The sequence below is a fragment of the Ascaphus truei genome, chromosome 1 (assembly GCF_040206685.1).
Source record: "Ascaphus truei isolate aAscTru1 chromosome 1, aAscTru1.hap1, whole genome shotgun sequence".
Classification (NCBI taxonomy): Eukaryota; Metazoa; Chordata; class Amphibia; order Anura; family Ascaphidae; genus Ascaphus; species Ascaphus truei.
The window spans coordinates 335,899,917-335,920,741 of record NC_134483.1 but is presented as its reverse complement, the minus strand read 5'-3'; the positions used below and the strand labels follow the sequence as shown (position 1 = coordinate 335,920,741).

Here is a 20,825-nt window from a genome sequence, read left to right as displayed (position 1 = left end):
TAATACAATTAATGAAATGAACCCTAGCACAAACTTAGGCAATTCTAGAAATGTTGCTATTTGTAGAACTGCATGAAATCTTATTAGTTTTCTTTCACAGCCCCCTGAGCATAGAAAATGAACGATTAAGGTGTAGTAATGCTCACAAACATACTAAGACAGGTATAAAAAGTAAAGTAAAAGTGACTAACTAATTAGGGAGGAACTGCTTGGTAGAATCTAACTTTGACCAGAAGTCTCATCTATGTATACAATTGTACGAAGCGTTGTATGAAGTTGACAAGTGAACTGAACAAGGTAAACATGTTGTGTAGCAGCCAAGGACAGGATTAAGTTGACATTGTTGTGTAATCTAAGACAATAAAAACATAGCAACAAGTCCTTCCTCATAAAAGAATGTTTTCATACCAAATTGTGTCTCATATATATTTGTGATGAATGGTTTCAGCTTCCCGCGGGTTTCCTTAACAAAGTGCTCTACAACTTCTTCGAGGCTGCCCAGTGTAACCTAGGTAGCAAGGGGAAATAGAAGTAGTATTAGATTTATATCGGTTTTACTCCTAGAAAATGTACTGATCCTCCAGAGTCCAGAACATTCCTTATATAAGGAGAGGTATTCTATTGTCAGGTAATGCTCAAGTGCTATTTAAAAGCATTAAAGAATTATCCTAGTTTTGCAAGGCAGAGGGAACCCAGAAAGAGGATGATCAGGATAGAAAGGTGTGTGTGTGTCCAGTACAAATGGAGGGAGACAAAAGGAAGACTGCAAGAGATAATCGCCGACACTGAAATTCTAACTGTATCCCACTGGGACTCACATTATATTTTAAAGTATTTGACTGTAGATATTAAACCCTATTCAAGGATTACAAAGAAATATTTATTTATAGACTGACAAGTTAGTCTCATCATGTATTATAGACAAGTATGTAAGTAGCAGAGAAGTCAACCCGTAAGAACCAAAATCTGGTTTCTCGACATGAATAAAAAATGTAATAGGAAAATATTGGCGTGTCTATCAGTGAGCCTCCATTGAAGATTGACGGCTCATGCTAAAAGTCAGTGGTACGGACTAGAAATTAGTGTAAATCACAGAAAATCAGTGAAAGTTGACAGCTCTGAAGTACATCATCAATCAAGCATGCAAGAGCTTCATGTACAGCAACATTAAACTTACTGCCTTTTCCAGTTCTATGACGTAGCCATTATCTGCATTTAATACTCTGTAATGCTTAACCTGGGACATGCTGTAGGGAAAAACACAAAATACCAATAGTTCAACTAATCAATTTATTGAGATTTTGAAAATGACAACTGTATACTCCATATGTTGTTTTCATGAAGTTTAAAACAGAGAACCATAAACAAAATTCTAGCACTCAGTAACAAAATATTATATATAAACAAAACAACAACAAAAGCACGAGCTCCATAGCATGTAACTGTTTAAACAATTGAGTACATTTATTAAAAACTGCAGCCCAAAGGAAATGCACTTACAGGATTAAAAAAAAAGCAACCATACGTGGGAGAGAAATCTCTGTGTGAAGACATCAACAGGGGTGGGGGAGTCCAAGATAGGCAGGGTGCGTGCACCTGATCAGCTCGCAGCAGCAACCAACTCCTGTCACAAGCTGGCGCCAGATCGCTATGACTCTCGGTGCCTCCGCGTCCTCTGCTCCTGCATAGATCAATTACCTGCACTGAAATTCGGCTGACTGGAACACTAGGGCGCCCAGGACTCCACGTGCACGCACCCACACGTGATGACGTGACAAGCCCTACGCGTTTCATCACGTTTGCGCGACTTCTTAGTGGTTGGCTATATTACTTATATCTGAAGCTGCTATACACTCCCAGGATCTTCTTTGGGACACTTACCTCTCTGGATTTTTTCAACAAGTGGAACATTCTTTTTGGACTTATCATTTATCACTATCACATTATGGTTTGTTGTAATATCTAGTTAAGTTAAAGATTTGCTATTTTTAATTAAGTAATTATATTAGTTATTATATATTATATTTTACTTATCACTTATCACTTATTTCCACCTGAGCGCTTGTTGCAGGGTACATGCAACCACACACGCGGGTTCTCTTGATAAGGCTTCTTTATTGAGCCTTAAAAAAATACAGCACACAAAAACAAAATAGCTTCTCTTCAGCATACAAAAACAAAATAGCTTCTCTTCAGCAGACAAAAACAAAATAGCTTCTCTTCAGCATAGAAAACAAGGCAGCTTCTCTTCAGCATGCAGGACACCGACAGTTCATCACACATGTACTTTGAAAAACAGACCTTATAGCAGTAATCTCTTCAGTATTTCAGTCCTGTCTCCTGACCAGCTAGCCTGCATGTGTGTACAGCCTGGGGGTTTTAAAACACATTGATTATGCAGCTGGGGTCAGACTAATTAAGCAGCCCTTCTCAACTAAAACTTAACCTCGTCACTGCTGCACTGCAAGCCTAAACATAGGTTTGCCAGGTATATGGCTGGTGACGTTCATTTACCCTGTCACAGCGCTACATATTTTTGTGTTGTTCTTTTTGATATATATATATATATATATATATATATATAAGTTATGGTGGGTGAAAAAGGCAACAAAAAGCCTCCACTGTTAGCAAATAGCCAATAAAGAATATCACTTGTGAGCACATTCATGTCTTAGACAGTTCTGCAACCCTGCCTTTCAACCATTATCACCTAGCTTACAGTGTTCCCAATGCAGCAAGGGATTCTGGGAAATAACATGCAAATGAGCACACAATGTGGCAAGTGAGAGGAGAGATGGAGTGTGTAAGAGAGGGTGAGGACAAGAGGGAGTGAGAGTTTGATGCAGGGGAGAGAAATACATGCGAGGCAGGGGGAATTGAGTAAGAGTTGGGTAATTGATGGAGGGGGGAGAGTGAGAGGGGGTGAGTGAGGAAGAGGGAGTGAGATGGTGGGGAGAGAAATACATGGGAAGAGGGGGGGAAATAGAGGGGGCTTGTGAGGTGTGAAATGGGGCGAGCTCGCAAGACCGCCAACATAGGGGGCGGGAGGGGGGCACGGACATAACTCTAGTCCTGGGCCCTGGTAAATATGTCTGTGGCCCTGCAAGGGGAATACTGACATCACTGGGGAGTATATAGGAGAGGAGAAAGGTTCTGGACGGTGAGGTTCCTGGATGGATGAGAGGAGCCTCGGTGAGTGTGGATAGGGATTATGTGCATGAAGTAATAGCAGAGATCAGCCCACCCCCCTTGTTATGTTACAAATAGGGACAGGGCACTTATAGTAAGTAAGGATCTTAATTAGATGGCCAACGGAAACACGTAGGTACCAAACAGGTGGGGACAGACATGCCACAGGGGCCTGATACAGAGGGCTCCCAGGTGTCAGCGTATCAGCTCTACATGCTGATCCACCAATGTATTCTCCCGAACCTGTAGGGAACTGGTAGTTCCCAATCAGGAACGTGGTGTAGTCGTTACCTGCACAGAACCGGCTACGATAACAGTAAGGGCTCGAAGTATATGGAGTATAACAGACAAAGGTGGGCTGGTCCAATACAAGTAACACAGCCAAGTAAATGCACCTCCCTTTGAGTGTTGAGTGAGCACCTAGGGAAGTACCATATCAATAATGTAACCAAAGTATGTAAAGCAATGTACAACTATGTTGCGTATGTGTTTCCCCGTGTCTGGGGACCTGAATAAATTCCTGGCACCCATCATTTTCACCCTTGCTATCTCATCACCCAGCCACCTGACTCCAACACCTTGAAGTGAGGTAAACTATGCTTAGTAGCCAGATACAGCGCACCGATGTAAACTCCCTAGTTCCCTAGGAGCTGGGCAGGGAGGGCTACAGCAGCAAGATGCAAGGCAAGCACACATTGAAGCCTACGGTATGTACTAAGTGTAACATATGTCAACATCTGTTCCAGTAAAGGCAAAAATAATTGATGCACTGTTATGAACTGCACTAGCATACAGATATAAATGTATGTACCAAAAAATATTTTTTTTGTATGTCATAAAATCAATTAAAAGTGCATAAAACGTGTCCACCAAGTTTAACTTGGTGTTTAAACTAAAAATACTGTTAGCGTAGAAGTACTATACATGAACGCAGAAAAGTATTTGCCACAGTATGGTTGTTTCATTATATATATTTAACAACATTTATTATTTCCACAGTATGGCTATTATAAATATTACACTAATTAATATTTACTAGTTATAAATAAAAAATATATAGAATTTTGTTTTTAATTTAAATTGTATCAGTCACATTTTCAACATGAGGAACGCATCAAAAATAATTTCAAACAACAAATGATGCGTCATATACATTAAGTTTTGACACAAAAAAATGTAACAGGAAATGTTTGTACATAAGCCCTCCTGTGTTGAGAATACTGTATAGTGTTTATTCATTGTTGAATGATAAGGGGGATTAAAAAGTAGAATACAGTCTGTGTTATTAGCACAAGGTGTGTCTAACGTTCTTCTGCACTTTATGCTACTGTAAGTAACCAAACTTGTACAGTGTATGATCACAGCAAACTGCAACTACTGTACTGTGCCTCTGGCCTGTGTGTTTAGGAATGGCCTTCCTCTTTAATGTCTTAGTAGGAGATCGTAATACACCCAACAAAGTGTACATATGGAACTAAAATATTTAAATTCATTAAAGTCTGTGGTTTGATTAGTGAATCTAATCAATAGTGGGATATCATATTTCAGAGACCAGTACCTTAATACTGCTCAACCCCGTTATAGCGCGGATCCGCTTATAACGCGGTTTGAGCGTGGACCCCGAATTAAAAAAAAAAAAAAAAACTGCATACATTCACAGCACACTGCACACACTCACAGCACACTGCATACATTCACAGCACACTGCATACACTCACAGCACACTGCACACACTCACAGCACACACTCACAGCACACTGCATACATTCACAGCACACTGCATACACTCACAGCACACTGCACACACTCACAGCACACACTCACAGCACACTGCACACTCACAGCACACTGCATACACTCACAGCACACTGCACACACTCACAGCACACTGCACATACTCACAGCACACTGCATACATTCACAGCACGCTGCACACACTCACAGCAAACTGCATACATTCACAGCACACTGCATACACTCACACTCACAGCACACTGCACATACTCACAGCACACTGCACACTCACAGCACACTGCATACACTCACAGCACACTGCACACACTCACAGCACACTGCACACTCACAGCACACTGCATACACTCACAGCACACTGCACACACTCACAGCACACTGCACACACTCAGAGCACACTGCACACACTCACAGCACACTGCATACACTCACAGCATTGCATACACTCACAGCACACTGCATACACACACAGCACACTGCACACACTCACAGCACACTGCACACACTCACAGCACACTGCATATACTCACAGCACACTGCACACACTCACAGCACACTGCATACATTCACAGCACACTGCATACACTCACAGCACACTGCACACACTCACAGCACACTGCACACTCACAGCACACTGCATACACTCACAGCACACTGCACACACTCACAGCACACTGCACATACTCACAGCACACTGCATACATTCACAGCACGCTGCACACACTCACAGCACACTGCATACATTCACAGCACACTGCATACACTCACACTCACAGCACACTGCACATACTCACAGCACACTGCACACTCACAGCACACTGCATACACTCACAGCACACTGCACACACTCACAGCACACTGCACACTCACAGCACACTGCATACACTCACAGCACACTGCACACACTCACAGCACACTGTACACACTCAGAGCACACTGCACACACTCACAGCACACTGCATACACTCACAGCATTGCATACACTCACAGCACACTGCATACACTCACAGCACACTGCATACACTCACAGCACACTGCACACACTCACAGCACACTGCACACACTCACAGCACACTGCATATACTCACAGCACACTGCACACACTCACAGCACACTGCATACATTCACAGCACACTGCATACACTCACAGCACACTGCACACACTCACAGCACACTGCACATATTCACAGCACACTGCACATACTCACAGCACACTGCATACATTCACAGCACACTGCACACACTCACAGCACACTGCATACATTCACAGCACACTGCATACACTCACAGCACACTGCATACACTCACAGCACACTGCACACACACACACTGACACACTGACACACACACACACACGGTCTCACACAGTCAAATACACACACACACACACACACACACACACACAGACACACTGTCTCTTTAAGGGAGCTTGCTCTCGCAAGACGGAAGAAGGAAGCAGAGACAGGGAGAAGAGCTGCCAGATGCCGGGTAAGTGCTGTGTGCTGTTGCTGCTGCTCCACCGGGTCTGGGAACACTGGGAGAGTTCTCAGCTTTCCCCCTCTGGCGGACACAATACCACCACAAAAAATAAAAAAATAAAAAAAAATTAAAAAAAGGACCGGGCTATAACGGGGTTAAGCTGTAACATGTATACCAGTTCACCTTAAGCGAAAGTACATTCATTGAGACCAAACAAGTCAAGTTTTAAACTTGATCACAGTTGCGTTTCAAAGAACAACTGTACAGTAAATAAACATACCACTTGTGGTGCATTTGCATGTCGCAGACAGGTCTTTAACCATGTCTTTCCCTATTATCTCTCAGCACACAATGCTTCCACTGCAGCCAGGGATTCTGAGAAATTACATCCAAATGAGCACTGTGTGTCTCTTTATTGTACTTCTCATCCATTTTAGGCTTGTCTGCGCAATCAGGAGCGATTGCATGAACTAGCAGACGAGCCAGCGTGCGTGATCGGGAGGCGTGGGGAGGTGGGGCACTGACGTCACTGGGCCAATAGCCCACGACGCGCCAGCATCACGGCGCTGTGACGTTGACGATGCTTCGCTCTGATTGGAGGTTTTCAGCCGACAGCTCGCTCAGAAACAGGTTCTCCTGTCGGCTGAAAATCCCTGCGCCTCAGCACGCCTGCAGACACTCGCGGGAGCCCCCTCTTAAGACATCCTCATTGAGGATGACGGGCTCATCGCGGAGCTTCTGCACAGCTCAGCGCTGACTGTCCTTCTATGGACGCAGCCTTAACAGAGCCCATGAGGGGAACACACGCTTAGTAAGGCTACAAACTGCACGTCTGTGACAGGGTGAATGAACGTCACCAGCCATATGCCTGGAAAACCTATGTTTAGGCTTGCATAAACCCCAGCCGCATAATCAAGGTGTTAAAACCCAGGCTGTACACACATGCAGGAGAGCTGGTGAGGAGACAGGACTGAAAATGCTGAAGAGATTACTGCTGTAAGGTCTGTGTTGCAAAGTACATGTGTGATGAACTGTCTGTCTCCTGCATACTAAAGAGAAGCTATTTTGTTCTGTCTGCTAAAAATAAGCTATTTTGTTTTGTCTGCTGAAGAAGAAGCTATTTTCTTTTGTTTCCTGATGAGAAGCTATTTGTTTTTGGTGTGCTGTATGTTTTAAGCACACTGCACACACTCACAGCACACTGCATACACTCACAGCACACTGCACACACTCACAGCACACTGCATACACTCACAGCACACTGCATACACTCACAGCACACTGCACACACACAGCACACTGCACACACACACACTGACACACTGACACACGGTCTCACACAGTCAAATACACACACACACACACACACACACACACACAGACATACTGTCTCTTTAAGGGAGCTTGCTCTCGCAAGACGGAAGCAGGAAGCAGAGACAGGGAGAAGAGCTGCCAGATGCCGGGTAAGTGCTGTGTGCTGTTGCTGCTGCTCCACCGGGTCTAGGAACACTGGGAGAGTTCTCAGCTTTCCCCCTCTGGCGGACACAATACCACCACAAAAAATAAAAAATAAAAAAAAATTAAAAAAAGGACCGGGCTATAACGGGGTTAAGCTGTAACATGTATACCAGTTCACCTTAAGCGAAAGTACATTCATTGAGACCAAACAAGTCAAGTTTTAAACTTGATCACAGTTGTGTTTCAAAGAACAACTGTACAGTAAATAAACATACCACTTGTGGTGCATTTGCATGTCGCAGACAGGTCTTTAACCATGTCTTTCCCTATTATCTCTCAGCACACAATGCTTCCACTGCAGCCAGGGATTCTGAGAAATTACATCCAAATGAGCACTGTGCGTCTCTTTATTGTACTTCTCATCCATTTTAGGCTTGTCTGCGCAATCAGGAGCGATTGCATGAACTAGCAGACGAGCCAGCGTGCGTGATCGGGAGGCGTGGGGAGGTGGGGCACTGACGTCACTGGGCCAATAGCCCACGACGCGCCAGCATCACGGCGCTGTGACGTTGACGATGCTTCGCTCTGATTGGAGGTTTTCAGCCGACAGCTCGCTCAGAAACAGGTTCTCCTGTCGGCTGAAAATCCCTGCGCCTCAGCACGCCTGCAGACACTCGCGGGAGCCCCCTCTTAAGACATCCTCATTGAGGATGACGGGCTCATCGCGGAGCTTCTGCACAGCTCAGCGCTGACTGTCCTTCTATGGACGCAGCCTTAACAGAGCCCATGAGGGGAACACACGCTTAGTAAGGCTACAAACTGCACGTCTGTGACAGGGTGAATGAACGTCACCAGCCATATGCCTGGAAAACCTATGTTTAGGCTTGCATAAACCCCAGCCGCATAATCAAGGTGTTAAAACCCAGGCTGTACACACATGCAGGAGAGCTGGTGAGGAGACAGGACTGAAAATGCTGAAGAGATTACTGCTGTAAGGTCTGTGTTGCAAAGTACATGTGTGATGAACTGTCTGTCTCCTGCATACTAAAGAGAAGCTATTTTGTTCTGTCTGCTAAAAAGAAGCTATTTTGTTTTGTCTGCTGAAGAAGAAGCTATTTTCTTTTGTTTCCTGATGAGAAGCTATTTGTTTTTGGTGTGCTGTATGTTTTAAGGCTCAAATAAATAAGCCTTATCCAAAGAACCCACGTGTGTGGTTGCATGTACCCTGCAACAACGTCCATTTGTCAAGATAGCATGGGTGGTATAGATGTGGTATAGATACATTATTGTTGGAGTTTCCAAAATCACGCCCCCACATTGCCTTGCCGCTGCGGATGCAAAGCTTTTCGGGGAGTGACATCGGAAGCTTTTGCTGTAATTGACAGATACTGTATACCACCCACACCAAGGTGTAGTTTGGGGCCTTATTAAGTGCACAGTACGCATACGGGCCCAGGAACCCATTATAGTGTCTGGGATCCGCCATTACATATTTTTTGCCGAACTCCTGGGAGACCCCATACAAACCCCTAGGGGTTCCCGAACCCCCTGTTGGGAATCACTGATCTAGTTAATTATCTGATATGGAGGGTTTCTGAATACATCTAATTACCTTACCATTAAGGTGGACAAAACTAAAACTATTTTCAAACCAACGTTTGAAATATAACAGTCCATACATTTGAAGGCCCCTCCAAATTGACACAATTCAAAATGATTGCACTGCCTGATTGAGCAAATTGCATAATCCTAATAGATATCATCTTAGGCTGGAATGACTAGGGGGCCTGTGTGTAGGAAAGCTTTTTATGGAAGTCTCCCAGCTACAAAAGTTGTTTACCTTAAGCCGCGATAATAGTGCGCGCAATGGTGCGTACAAAATACAGGACCTCTAATAAGCCGGCCACAGTGGGCGTGGCAGAATTTTGAAGCGATAAACTAATTTGTTTTTTCGCGCGATGGCCGCGTCACGTGAGCAGTGCAGCAAATGAGGGCGAAGCAGCCTGGTGATGTCACGGCCACGCCTCCCCATCAGAGTGCACGGATCGCTCGGGCGACAGGCAACTCTATGCATTCTGTCGCGCACTATAAACGAAGCCTTATTTGTTACGCCTTTGCAACCAAGAGGCTTTCTTGTTATAATATTGCTTTGACTCTCTCCTTCCCTAACTCCTATAATCACTTCCCAAAATCTCATGACGCAAGTAGAACAAATAGAGCAAATGCGTATAGGAGGAGAGAGGAAAGAACCCTATATGATGCACTCAGCCCTACTAATGAAAATAATAAACTTTTATTTAATGATAATTGAAAAATGCAAACATAACAAATATATTTAAAACCTAAAAAGTGTACTGTTCAGTTCTGATGTGCAATCACTCTATGACCAGGTAGTGTCATAACTAGTGTGAAGCACAGTAGAATAGAGAAACTGTTGATTCTCACAATACTAGTATGAAAATGGTTCAGTAAATGCACAGTGAATATAACCCTGTCAGGGAAGTAACTGGTGTGCAATCTACATAGGTATTGTGATACACGAGCACTGGGAGCATTGATAGTGCAGTACTGTGTTACAAAGCTGCAGTAGGGCACATAGCACTGCTGCATACACGAGAAGCCAAATGCAAACCCAGGCAGGGAAGGACCCCCCTGATGATAGATCAATGGGAGCGCTGCTGGGAGGTGGGTGCAGGTAAGTATACCCCGTGGTTGACCTCATGAGGGAACCCCAGTCTGGCAGCGGGGCCCCAGTCTGGGGGTTCCCTCATGAGGTCAACCACGGGGTATACTTACCTGCACCCACCTCCCAGCAGCGCTCCCATTGATCTATCATCAGGGGGGTCCTTCCCTGCCTGGGTTTGCATTTGGCTTCTCGTGTATGCAGCAGTGCTATGTGCCCTACTGCAGCTTTGTAACACAGTACTGCACTATCAATGCTCCCAGTGCTCGTGTATCACAATACCTATGTAGATTGCACACCAGTTACTTCCCTGACAGGGTTATATTCACTGTGCATTTACTGAACCATTTTCATACTAGTATTGTGAGAATCAACAGTTTCTCTATTCTACTGTGCTTCACACTAGTTATGACACTACCTGGTCATCTAGAGTGATTGCACATCAGAACTGAACAGTACACTTTTTAGGTTTTAAATATATTTGTTATGTTTGCATTTTTCAATTATCATTAAATAAAAGTTTATTATTTTCATTAGTAGGGCTGAGTGCATCATATAGTTCTTTCCTCTCTCCTCCTATACGCTTATGTTTCACCCTGATAGCACCTCCCTAGAAAATCTATTTTGAGCTGAGCAGGATTTTCCCCTCCCCACCCCTCCCCCCACTGACTGCATCAAATAGAGCAAATCACTGATACATTGACAGATAAATAATTTGAGCTCACTTTCCCAGCAGATCTCTGCGAGAAACCTTCCCTTGTTTGTTCAATAATTAACTTGACGTACCAGTATAAAATGGACAGTATTTTATTCTTTAACCAGTTAATACCTTTTAACAGGCTTAGGAGAAATCCTCCTGCCACAAGGTTAACAAGGACAAAATAAAAGAAAATTAAACAGAAATGCATAAACAAAAGTCTCTAATCTATTAAATTAACTTGCCTCCTAGGCGCCTGTCTTTTCCCTGGCTGAGATCCAAATGAGCTTCCCTGTGTTCTCAGAAGCCAGTCTTGATTAGGTGTCTGTCTTTTGCAAGAGGGAGTTTCCAGCAGTCAGGCAGCATGCCTGACCAACGTTTGTGTGTGCTGCCTGTTTGTTAGTGGTGGCGCAGAGCTGGCCTTACAAGCAGGCGGGCAACATGGGCCCGGTGCCTTCGGAGGCCCTGCGCTCCCTCCTCTCCCTGCTTCTGCCGGTGCTGGAATCAAACTGATGCCAATAGGAGGGAGGAGCAGGGGCTTCGGACGGGCAACACCGCCTCTCTGCCCAAGATATGAGAGAAGTGTGTGTGGTTTGTTTGTTTTTGAGAGGGGGTGTCTTACCTTCTCCGGAGTGGCCTTCCTCCTGTAGCATTGCATTGCCATGGTGACTGACGTCAAATAACGCCGCTACGCCATGGCAACAACTGTCGTAGTGATGTCATGAAACCATGACGCTGCCAGAGGAGGGCTGCTCTTCAAGGTAAGTACCCTGAACTTTTTGCACAAGAGGGGCCCCGCTGCCAGCATGCCGCCATGAGCCCTGCAAAGGCTAAGTCCAGCCCTGACCTTGTCTTTAAACCTAGTCACACACTCCAATTGACACAAATTGATATATATATAGCCTGGCCTTCGACAGCTATTGCTAATTCTGGGACTTTCCTCTGTCAGTCCTGTTAGTACAGGCAGTGGAAAGGTTAATTCCTTCACATGGCCTGCATGTAAGTTTCAGCCTTGAATCATGTAGCAATATTCGAGGGCAGGCTTTGCAACATGAGGTATGTCAATCAAAGGGGTGGATATTGGTTGGAACGCCCCCTGCTGTGTGTGGGTCAATCTGTATCCAACTTTGACTTGTAATGATTCAAAGTTAGAAACACTCCCCTGAGATGTCCAAATTGGGATATACCTCCTAAATTAAGTTATCCTTTATGAAGAGAGATCAGTTAGGCCTTGGGCATGGTCAGCGCTTATGCGCTGACCCGTGCTGAGGCGCGCTGCTGCTTGGCAGTGAGCCCCTGCAGCCGCAATGAGAGGCTGCAGGCTTTAGCAGGGGCTCGCTTACGCTTACGCAAGCATAAGTGTTAGCAAAATTTTAAATTCAAGCGCTCAAGGGAGCGCAGGGCCGGTCACGTGAGCGGTTCACCCAATGAGGGCGAACCAGCTCTGTGATGTCACAGCCCCCCCCCCCCCCCGACACGCCCCCGGACGGCGCGCGGACCAAGGCCAGGGAAAGCACCTGCTTTCCCTCAGCCTCCGCGCGCCTCAGCACGGCTGCAGTCCTATGGACGCAGCCTTAGTCTGAGGAGAGATATTGAGTAGAGCTGATAGAGAAGCGGTCTCTCCCTCTTACCCCACCTGGGTAAGGAGGGAGGGAAATTATGTTGCTGTGAGCAGAGAGAGAGCTGAGCAGGGCATAGGCATGCAGAGTGGGAGATATGCTGTGTACAGACTGTGATGCTGTAATGCTGCTTTCCTGCAATAAAACTACAAAAGACATTGCTGTGTGGATCCCTGTCTCTGCTATGTGAGGAGTGTCAGTGGGGGCCTCTCCTCTGCAGACCCCAGTAGGATCCCTACTGGCTGGAGGCGCTGAACACCCAGAGACAACAAGAGCAAGGTAACCTGTCCCATCACCTACTGTCCCTGTCCTGGTTCTCCCCCACAACATCGCAGAGCTCTCAGCCCTCCTGTTACCAGCAGGTATACAGCATCAAGACACCTGAGCGTAACCTGGGATGAAGTGTACTCCCCCCAATCTCATGTCGGGTGGGGTGAAAGAGGGGTACATATACATATATAATATTGTGCGCCTGAGCTTCGAGCTCGCTAATATTGTGTATGTCTAATTGTACAGTGATGGAACGTCACACAGATTCAAAAACGAAGTCACTTGTGCCTTGTTTTTTATCTCCTCTTTTGAACTTGATGATAATTATTACAATTAGTGAGGTTTGTAAATGACACATACTCTGAAGACTCTCGGATAGTCACAGCATAGTTCTTGGAGTCTGCACCGGGCCTCAGAATCAGGTTTCCCACAGATGGCATCTTCACGAGCATGTCTGCGGCTTCTTGCCGAGTTACCTTGTGAAAGCACCTTTTAGGAAGTGAGGGGAGAGTTAGAAAGCTTGGAAGTGGCACATCATACTGTAACTGCCAAATAAACATCTCTCTGGCACAGCACACAGCACACATTTATAAACAGAGTATTGTATCTGCATACTCTCCATTTAAGCCCTTCACTGAAACTCAGAGAGTGACTGTTTTAATTCTGCAAGTTTCCTACTATTCTTGTCACCGCTTCTAAACGATTGTGTTAAGTTCTCCCCATTTAAGCACATTACATTACAATTGCTTTTTTTTGTTAATGGCGAGCAAGACTGCCCCATCCATTTTGTAGGATGCAGCAGACTACTACGGGCAGCACAAATCACCAGAAAACATTCACAAGTGTAATCAGAATAATCTTGAGCCAGAGAGGGAGACAACATGTAATCTTGGTACCATGAAGTAGACTTTTAGGGCAGGTTGGTAACAATAACTTATCTTCCCCCTCGCAACCCTACCATTTCTTTAATCATATCTGATAGAATATTAGCAGTTAACAGTTCTTCAAAATAATTATTTTTTTTCCCTTAAAGCATTGACTCTTTCAGTGGGTCTAAAAAAATTGTAGCCCTTGTTTTAACAGGACTATACTCTCCTGCATTCAAGAGGGTGCTACTACAGTGGGCCATATACAGTGATGTGGGACTTGCAGAGCATCTGGTTTTCATTGGTTTATCCATTAATTAACCAACTTGTAGAATGACAACGCTCAACCTAATACATAGAATTAGTAAACTCAGATGCACTGGCATATGGACATATATGGGAGACAAAAGTTAACACTAGGTTAACACTAGAACCCAGATGACTGCACTCTAATACTCACTCTAGTGTGTCAATTGAAGGGAGCAAATTAACTCCTTCAGTGGGATATTGTATACCCTGACTACTATAGTCGATCTATATATTACACTCTGAGTGCAGTCATCTGGGTTCTAGTGTTAACTTTCGTCTCCCATATTTATCCATTAATTACAACAGTGCAGCTCTGTGTTTTGACTCATCTCGGTGACGGCTGAATGAGTCAGGCTAAAAGCAATATGATTTTCAGGATGTTATGCTCTGAATAATTAATCACATGATAATAGTTAGAGGAAACGTTTATATAACAATCAAATACATTTTAAAAGGTGATATCATATTTAACAACAAATGCATTTGTAATACAGTTAAAGTACTGTGAACTCCTTTCACAACAACTAATATATTCTGTTTTCATTAGGAACTAGTTATATACAGTATTTGGAGAAATAACACTGCAGCTATGTCAAGGCTGACAGCACCAGAACTGCCTAATTCAGCAGTTCCTACAAAAAATCCCAATAGCTGCCATTTTAAATAACCGCTCAAAAATCATTCAATATTCATTATTTCTCCAAAGCCAAAAGCTGCTGGAGAATTTCCCAATGAGACATCTGATCATCATGAGAATATGAAAAGTAGGATGCTAATTAGCTTAATTTGCAGGTCTTTGGCACTTTATTTAGCTACCCGCTTGACAAGGTACAAGCAGCTTCCACATATAAGGCTGAGCTCATGGTGGTAGCGCAGGCGCGCTTGCCACCGCACGCACTCCTGCAGCCCCAGAGATGTGTGCGCTAGGCTGCAGGAGATTGGGAAGGCGATCGGGGGCATCACGGACGCGTTATGAAGCTAGTTCGCCCTCATTGGCTGAACCAACTCGCGTGACACCGACATCACGCGACTGCAACCCGAAATCTCAAATTTAGTTGTCAGGCCAAAATGTAGCACCGTCGACACGTGCACCCCCCGCGGGCACTTGAGGAACTACAATAGGAAATCAGGTAAGAGTCCCGCAAGTGTCCGCGCGCACAAATAGCATCACCGCCACCATGAGCTGGGCCTTAACCTTGTATTAAAGCTGCTGTTCAGTCTTTTTTTTAATTTATTTTTTTACTTCAATAGCTTCATGTTGGCAATCTCTATTTAGCTAAAGAACTGTATAGCTGCAGGTCAATCCATTCTCCATGTATTGATCGGCGTAATTTGGCGACATTTTTAAAGCTGGCATTTGTTTATAATCTGCCTCCGTCAGTCAGTGGAAGATCATGAATATTCATGAGTCTCCCAGTGACGTGTGCTCGCTCCCGATCTGCCGCTGTTTGGTGCCCCCCTCTGCCCCGATCACTGTGGCTGTCAGCCTGCACGAGATGGAGGGGGCTTGCACCGCCGGTGGGGATGGGGGAGCGGGAGATGTGTCCCCCTTCTGCCCCGATCCTTGTGCCTGCCTCCCTGCCCGCGTGGGAGATGCAGGGGGTTGCGCTGCCCCCGTGGGGGGGGGGGAAGGGGGGAGCAGGAGATGTGTCCCCCTTCTGCCCCGATCCTTGTGACTGCCTCCCTGCCCATGCGGGAGATGCAGGGGGGTTGCGCTGCCCCGTGGGGGGAGGGGGGGAAGGGAGGGGGAGCGGGAGATGCAGGGGGGTTGCGCTGCCCCCGTGGGGGGTGGGGTGGAGCGGGAGATGTGTCCCCTTCTGCTCTGATCCTTGTGCCTGCCTCGATCCTTGTGGCTGCCTCCCTGCCCACGCGGGAGATGCAGGAGGGTTGTGCTGCCCCCGTGGGGGGTGGGGGAAGGGAGGGGGGAGCGGGAGATGTGTCCCCCTTCTGCCCCGATCCTTGTGTCTGCCTCCCTGCCCGCGCGGGAGATGCAGGGGGGTTGCGCTGCCCCGTGGGGGGGGGGAAGGGAGGGGGAGCGGGAGATGCAGGGGGGTTGCGCTGCCCCCGTGGGGGGGGGGGGGGGGAGGGGGGAGAAGGGGTTGTATCCCGGAGCAGTGGTGGCAGCAAGGTGGTGAGTATGTGTGATTATATATGTGTGTGTGTATATATATATGTATGTGTGTGTATATATGTGTGTTTGTGTGTGTGTATATATATATATATATGTGTGTGTGTGTGTGTGTGTATATATATATATGTGTGTGTGTGTGTATATATATATGTCTGTGTGTGTGTGTGTATATATATATATGTGTGTATGTATATATATATATGTGTGTATGTATATACATATATATGTGTGTATGTATATATATGTGTGTGTGTGTATATATATGTGTATGTGTGTGTGTGTGTGTGTGTGTGTGTGTGTGTGTGTGTGTGTGTGTGTGTGTGTGTGTATATATATGTGTGTTTTGACATAGTCCAAAGATGTTAGGCAGCTTTCTGCCCCGTTTTAGGTCAGAAAGTGCAGGAATAGTTAAAAATGATCCATTCCACAGCTTCACATTAACTCAGGCTGCTGGATGGAAAATCCAGACCACAGATTACAATGGGTCTAGTTCTCCCTCACCTGCTCTTCTAATCACTTCCACAGGTACTGTATTTAGAGCAGAGAGGTTTGCATTTCAGTCTCTCTCCTTAGAGCCTGGGGGCTGGGGGTGTCGCTGCTCCCCTGCATCCAGTTTCGGGGTGGACGGTCCCTCCAAGTATCACAGCACCAGAGGATTTGCCTGGACACTTGGGACCAAGTTCCCACCACGAACAGATAAGACAAACAAATATGTATTGCTGTTTCTAAAAGACTATGCTGTATCTAGTGATCCTAAATGAGAGGACGTTGTTTTAAGCTGGGGAACCAGGTTAGTTGGCCCAGCAGCAGTTAGAGGCTGATTATGATGTGTAGTTAGATCCCTGAAAGGGATAGGATTTTGTTTATATAATTTGGTTTCTTGTTACTTGAAATAACAGTGTGGGAAATACTATGACACTGATATAAGTGAACCGCTGAATGAAAATGTCTGAGTGCCTCTAACCTACACATGTTAAAGCTGCAGTCCCTTACTTGGATGAAAATAAAGCAGGCAGAAGCCTGAGTTAAGCAACGTAATACTTTACATGATCCTGTTTTTGTATAAATAACCCTAGAAGACTGTGTCGGGAAGAACCCAGACAGACGTCAGCACTACAAAAGAGGGGCGTTTGTCACATATGGTGGAGAATGCGGGTCGACACTAAAAGTCTGTGGGTTTGCAAATAAATGCGGGGGTTTAAAATGGCCGCCCAGCCGAAGATAAAGTACAGATGCTATGAGTGAAGTTTGCCCCACTGTGTATATCAGTTGTGCTTCTAGCATACAAACACACAAATATACGTCGCTGCACCAGACCAACAAACATAGAACCACAAATTACCTGGTGCAAGGGGGAAACAAATAGGAACCACACAAATAATCAGAAGATTATATACAGCCCCCTGTAGTTGCACTCAAAGTAAATGACAAAAGAGTTGTGATGTCAAAGAAGGTATATGGCAATGAATAGCCAAGTCCTAGTATAGGATACACAGACAAAATGGTCGCACTACTAACTAAAAATAACAAAACTTTAATAATCTATGCTATAAAAACTGTTATATAACAGGCTGCAGACTAATGCATAAAGGTATACACAACAGACTGGGTATTGCAGTATAGGGATACACCTGGTAGGGCCTCTATAGGTACACCAATTCCAGCCGCAGGGTAAGTGACACCAGCAGCGGGAGCAGGAGAAAGGGACCCGCAGTATGTAAATGCATCCAACAGTGAAAAATACACCTCAGCGCAGTATGTACTGCTACCCTGCGGCTGGAATTGGTTTTGCTGGGGATACGCTGTTTGAGTTATGGGTTTTGTTAGGTTCTCCTAACAGCTGTGACCTTATTGAGACGGTCTAGGGAGTAGATTAACCCATCCCTCTCACACACAGTGTGTACCTATAGAGGCCCTACCAGGTGTATCCCTATACTGCAATACCCAGTCTGTTGTGTATACCTTTATGCATTAGTCTGCAGCCTGTTATATAACAGTTTGGATTACTATACAGCTATTTGGAACACATTGTGTTCAATAAGTACCGTTACCCTACACATTTGGGGATTTTTATCGATGCACTTGTATGCATTTTTTATTGTGTTTCGTCGGTTTTTATAGCATAGATTATTAAAGTTTTGTTATTTTTAGTTAGTAGTGCGACCATTTTGTCTGTGTATCCTATACTAGGACTTGGCTATTCATTGCCATATACCTTCTTTGACATCACAACTCTTTTGTCATTTACTTTGGGTGCTTCTAGCATACACAGAGAATGTGCGAAGTGTGGATGCAATAGCACCCTGAACCCAAACAGAAAACCAAAATGTTTTGCTGAAGAGAAAAATTGCATCTAGCAAGTGCTGTTTGTAAAGCTAATGCCTTTTGCTGAAGTGAGTGAATTTGCAGCTAGCAAGTGCTGTATGTAAGTTGCTGAAGTGAGTGAAATTGCAGCTAGCAAATTGTCCCTGCCGGGTTTCTAAAATGGCCGACGTGAAATGTTTGTTTTGTAATGTACATAATCATGAAAAACAGTGTCCCTTCAGGCCATACGATGATGATGATGATGATGACGACGACTCGTATGTGGCCCTTGGAGGAGAGCCGTACCCACAGATGAATTTAGTATGCTGGGCCTGTCGTGAAGTAGGTCACATGGAAGATGTGTGCCCCAAAATTCTCAAAGACAAACAGCTGCAAAAGCAAGCAACGCCCTGTTAGTGCAAGCAAAATGTGGAAGCTACCAGTGAGTGTGTGCCCAGTACCACTGATATCTCAGGAGCTAATAAAGCAAAGAGAAAGAAGAAGAAAAAGAAAACTGTTCCTCAAGTTACATGGGAAGTGACTTAGCCACTTGAACCTGCGCTGTCAGGACATGTGTCAGAAAGGCGCCGAGATGTGCTGCAGACCGGAGTGACCGGCAGAATTGTCACAGGAACAGTGGCAAAGGAAAAGGAGGAGCAAAGGAATGCTGAATCCTTGATCCAGGATAAAGAGCCTTTGGTTTCTGCACTCCAAGCTGCCCGCCATGATTATGAAGTCCTGTGGCAGAGAGTGATGAAGGAGCGAGAATGTTGGATGAAGGAGCGAGAATCGAACGCCGAGTTACAGAGGTGTATACTTCCAGCTTTACAGGAGTACGAGGCTTTGAAGAAAACAGAGTCTCTCTTACGGCGTGTGTGCGTGTGCATGTATGTGTGCGTGTGCGCATGTATGTGTGTGCGTGTGCGCATGTATACGTGTGCGCATGTATACGCGTGCGCATGTATATGCGTGTGTGTGCATATATATCTATATCAATGTGACGACGTGATTGGTGAAACCTGGCGCTAATTAAATACTAGTGATCACTTAGAATACAGTGAATATATAACACACATATAGTGATCCAAAAGAATATAGTGACTAAAAATAGTGCAATAGTGAGAATATAATATAAGTTGTAACCCCCTGCTCAGACCCTCTGGAAAGGACTGTCTTCACTGGTCCCAGATGATCAATATGTATTTTCTCAACCCAGGGGGAGCATGTAGGGAAAAAACAACAAAGAAAAAAACACACTAAGTGCAGACAATAATGTTCAAGGGTGAAATATGATGCTTGGCCCCTATGTGCTGCCTACTCACAGAAAGTTAGTAGGATAGGTACAGTGGCGGGATACGTGGAGTCTGGTGGGTCTCACTGGACATGAACAGGAAGCAGCTAGGACTGGGATGTCAGTTGCAGATGTACATGGAAAGATAAAGACAGACCTCCATGGTGCAGATCAATGGTATAAGGATAAACTTTATGTAATAATAAAAATGTGCACTCACAATGTTTAAAATCAATACAAGCGTTTTGTCACTATATAAGTGATAAGGAGTGTAAGGGTGGTTGCCGCAGCTCACCGCACCGCCGACGTCCCGGATAGGCTTTTCCACAGTCTCCCCGTGGCTTCCGCTACACCGTGTCGGTGTGGGGATCTCCTCCAGCGGTGTCTCCGACGCGACACGTCACTTCCGGTGGGCACGATCAGCAATGAAAACGCGTAGAGTGGACCCGCCCAGGAAGTGAGAGGATTGGTGCTGTGAGCTGTCAATCTGCTGCCGAACCGGAAGTGACGCGACGGAGCTGATCGTGCCCACCGGAAGTGACGTGTCGCGTCGGAGACACCGCTGGAGGAGATCCCCACACCGACACGATGTAGAGGAAGCCACGGGGAGACTGTGGAAAAGCCTATCCGGGACGTCGGCGGTGCGGTGAGCTGCGGCAACCACCCTTACACTCCTTATCACTTATATAGTGACAAAACGCTTGTATTGATTTTAAACATTGTGAGTGCACATTTTTATTACTACATAAAGTTTATCCTTATACCATTGATCTGCAC

At 45.3% G+C, this 20,825-nt stretch overlaps 1 protein-coding gene across 9 annotated transcripts in view; it reads right to left on the bottom strand.

Moving 5' to 3' along the window:
- Nucleotides 1-20,825, bottom strand: part of STAP1 (signal transducing adaptor family member 1) — a 145,296-nt gene that overhangs the window by 10,943 nt on the left and 113,528 nt on the right. For all 9 annotated transcript variants that reach the window (XM_075607586.1, XM_075607610.1, XM_075607568.1 and 6 more), the window contains 3 exons: nucleotides 13,508-13,636; nucleotides 1,178-1,247; nucleotides 409-508 (listed from right to left, as the gene is read on the bottom strand). In XM_075607586.1, coding sequence (XP_075463701.1) covers nucleotides 409-508; nucleotides 1,178-1,247; nucleotides 13,508-13,636 — 299 coding nt within the window. The remainder of the gene's footprint in view (nucleotides 1-408; nucleotides 509-1,177; nucleotides 1,248-13,507; nucleotides 13,637-20,825) is intronic.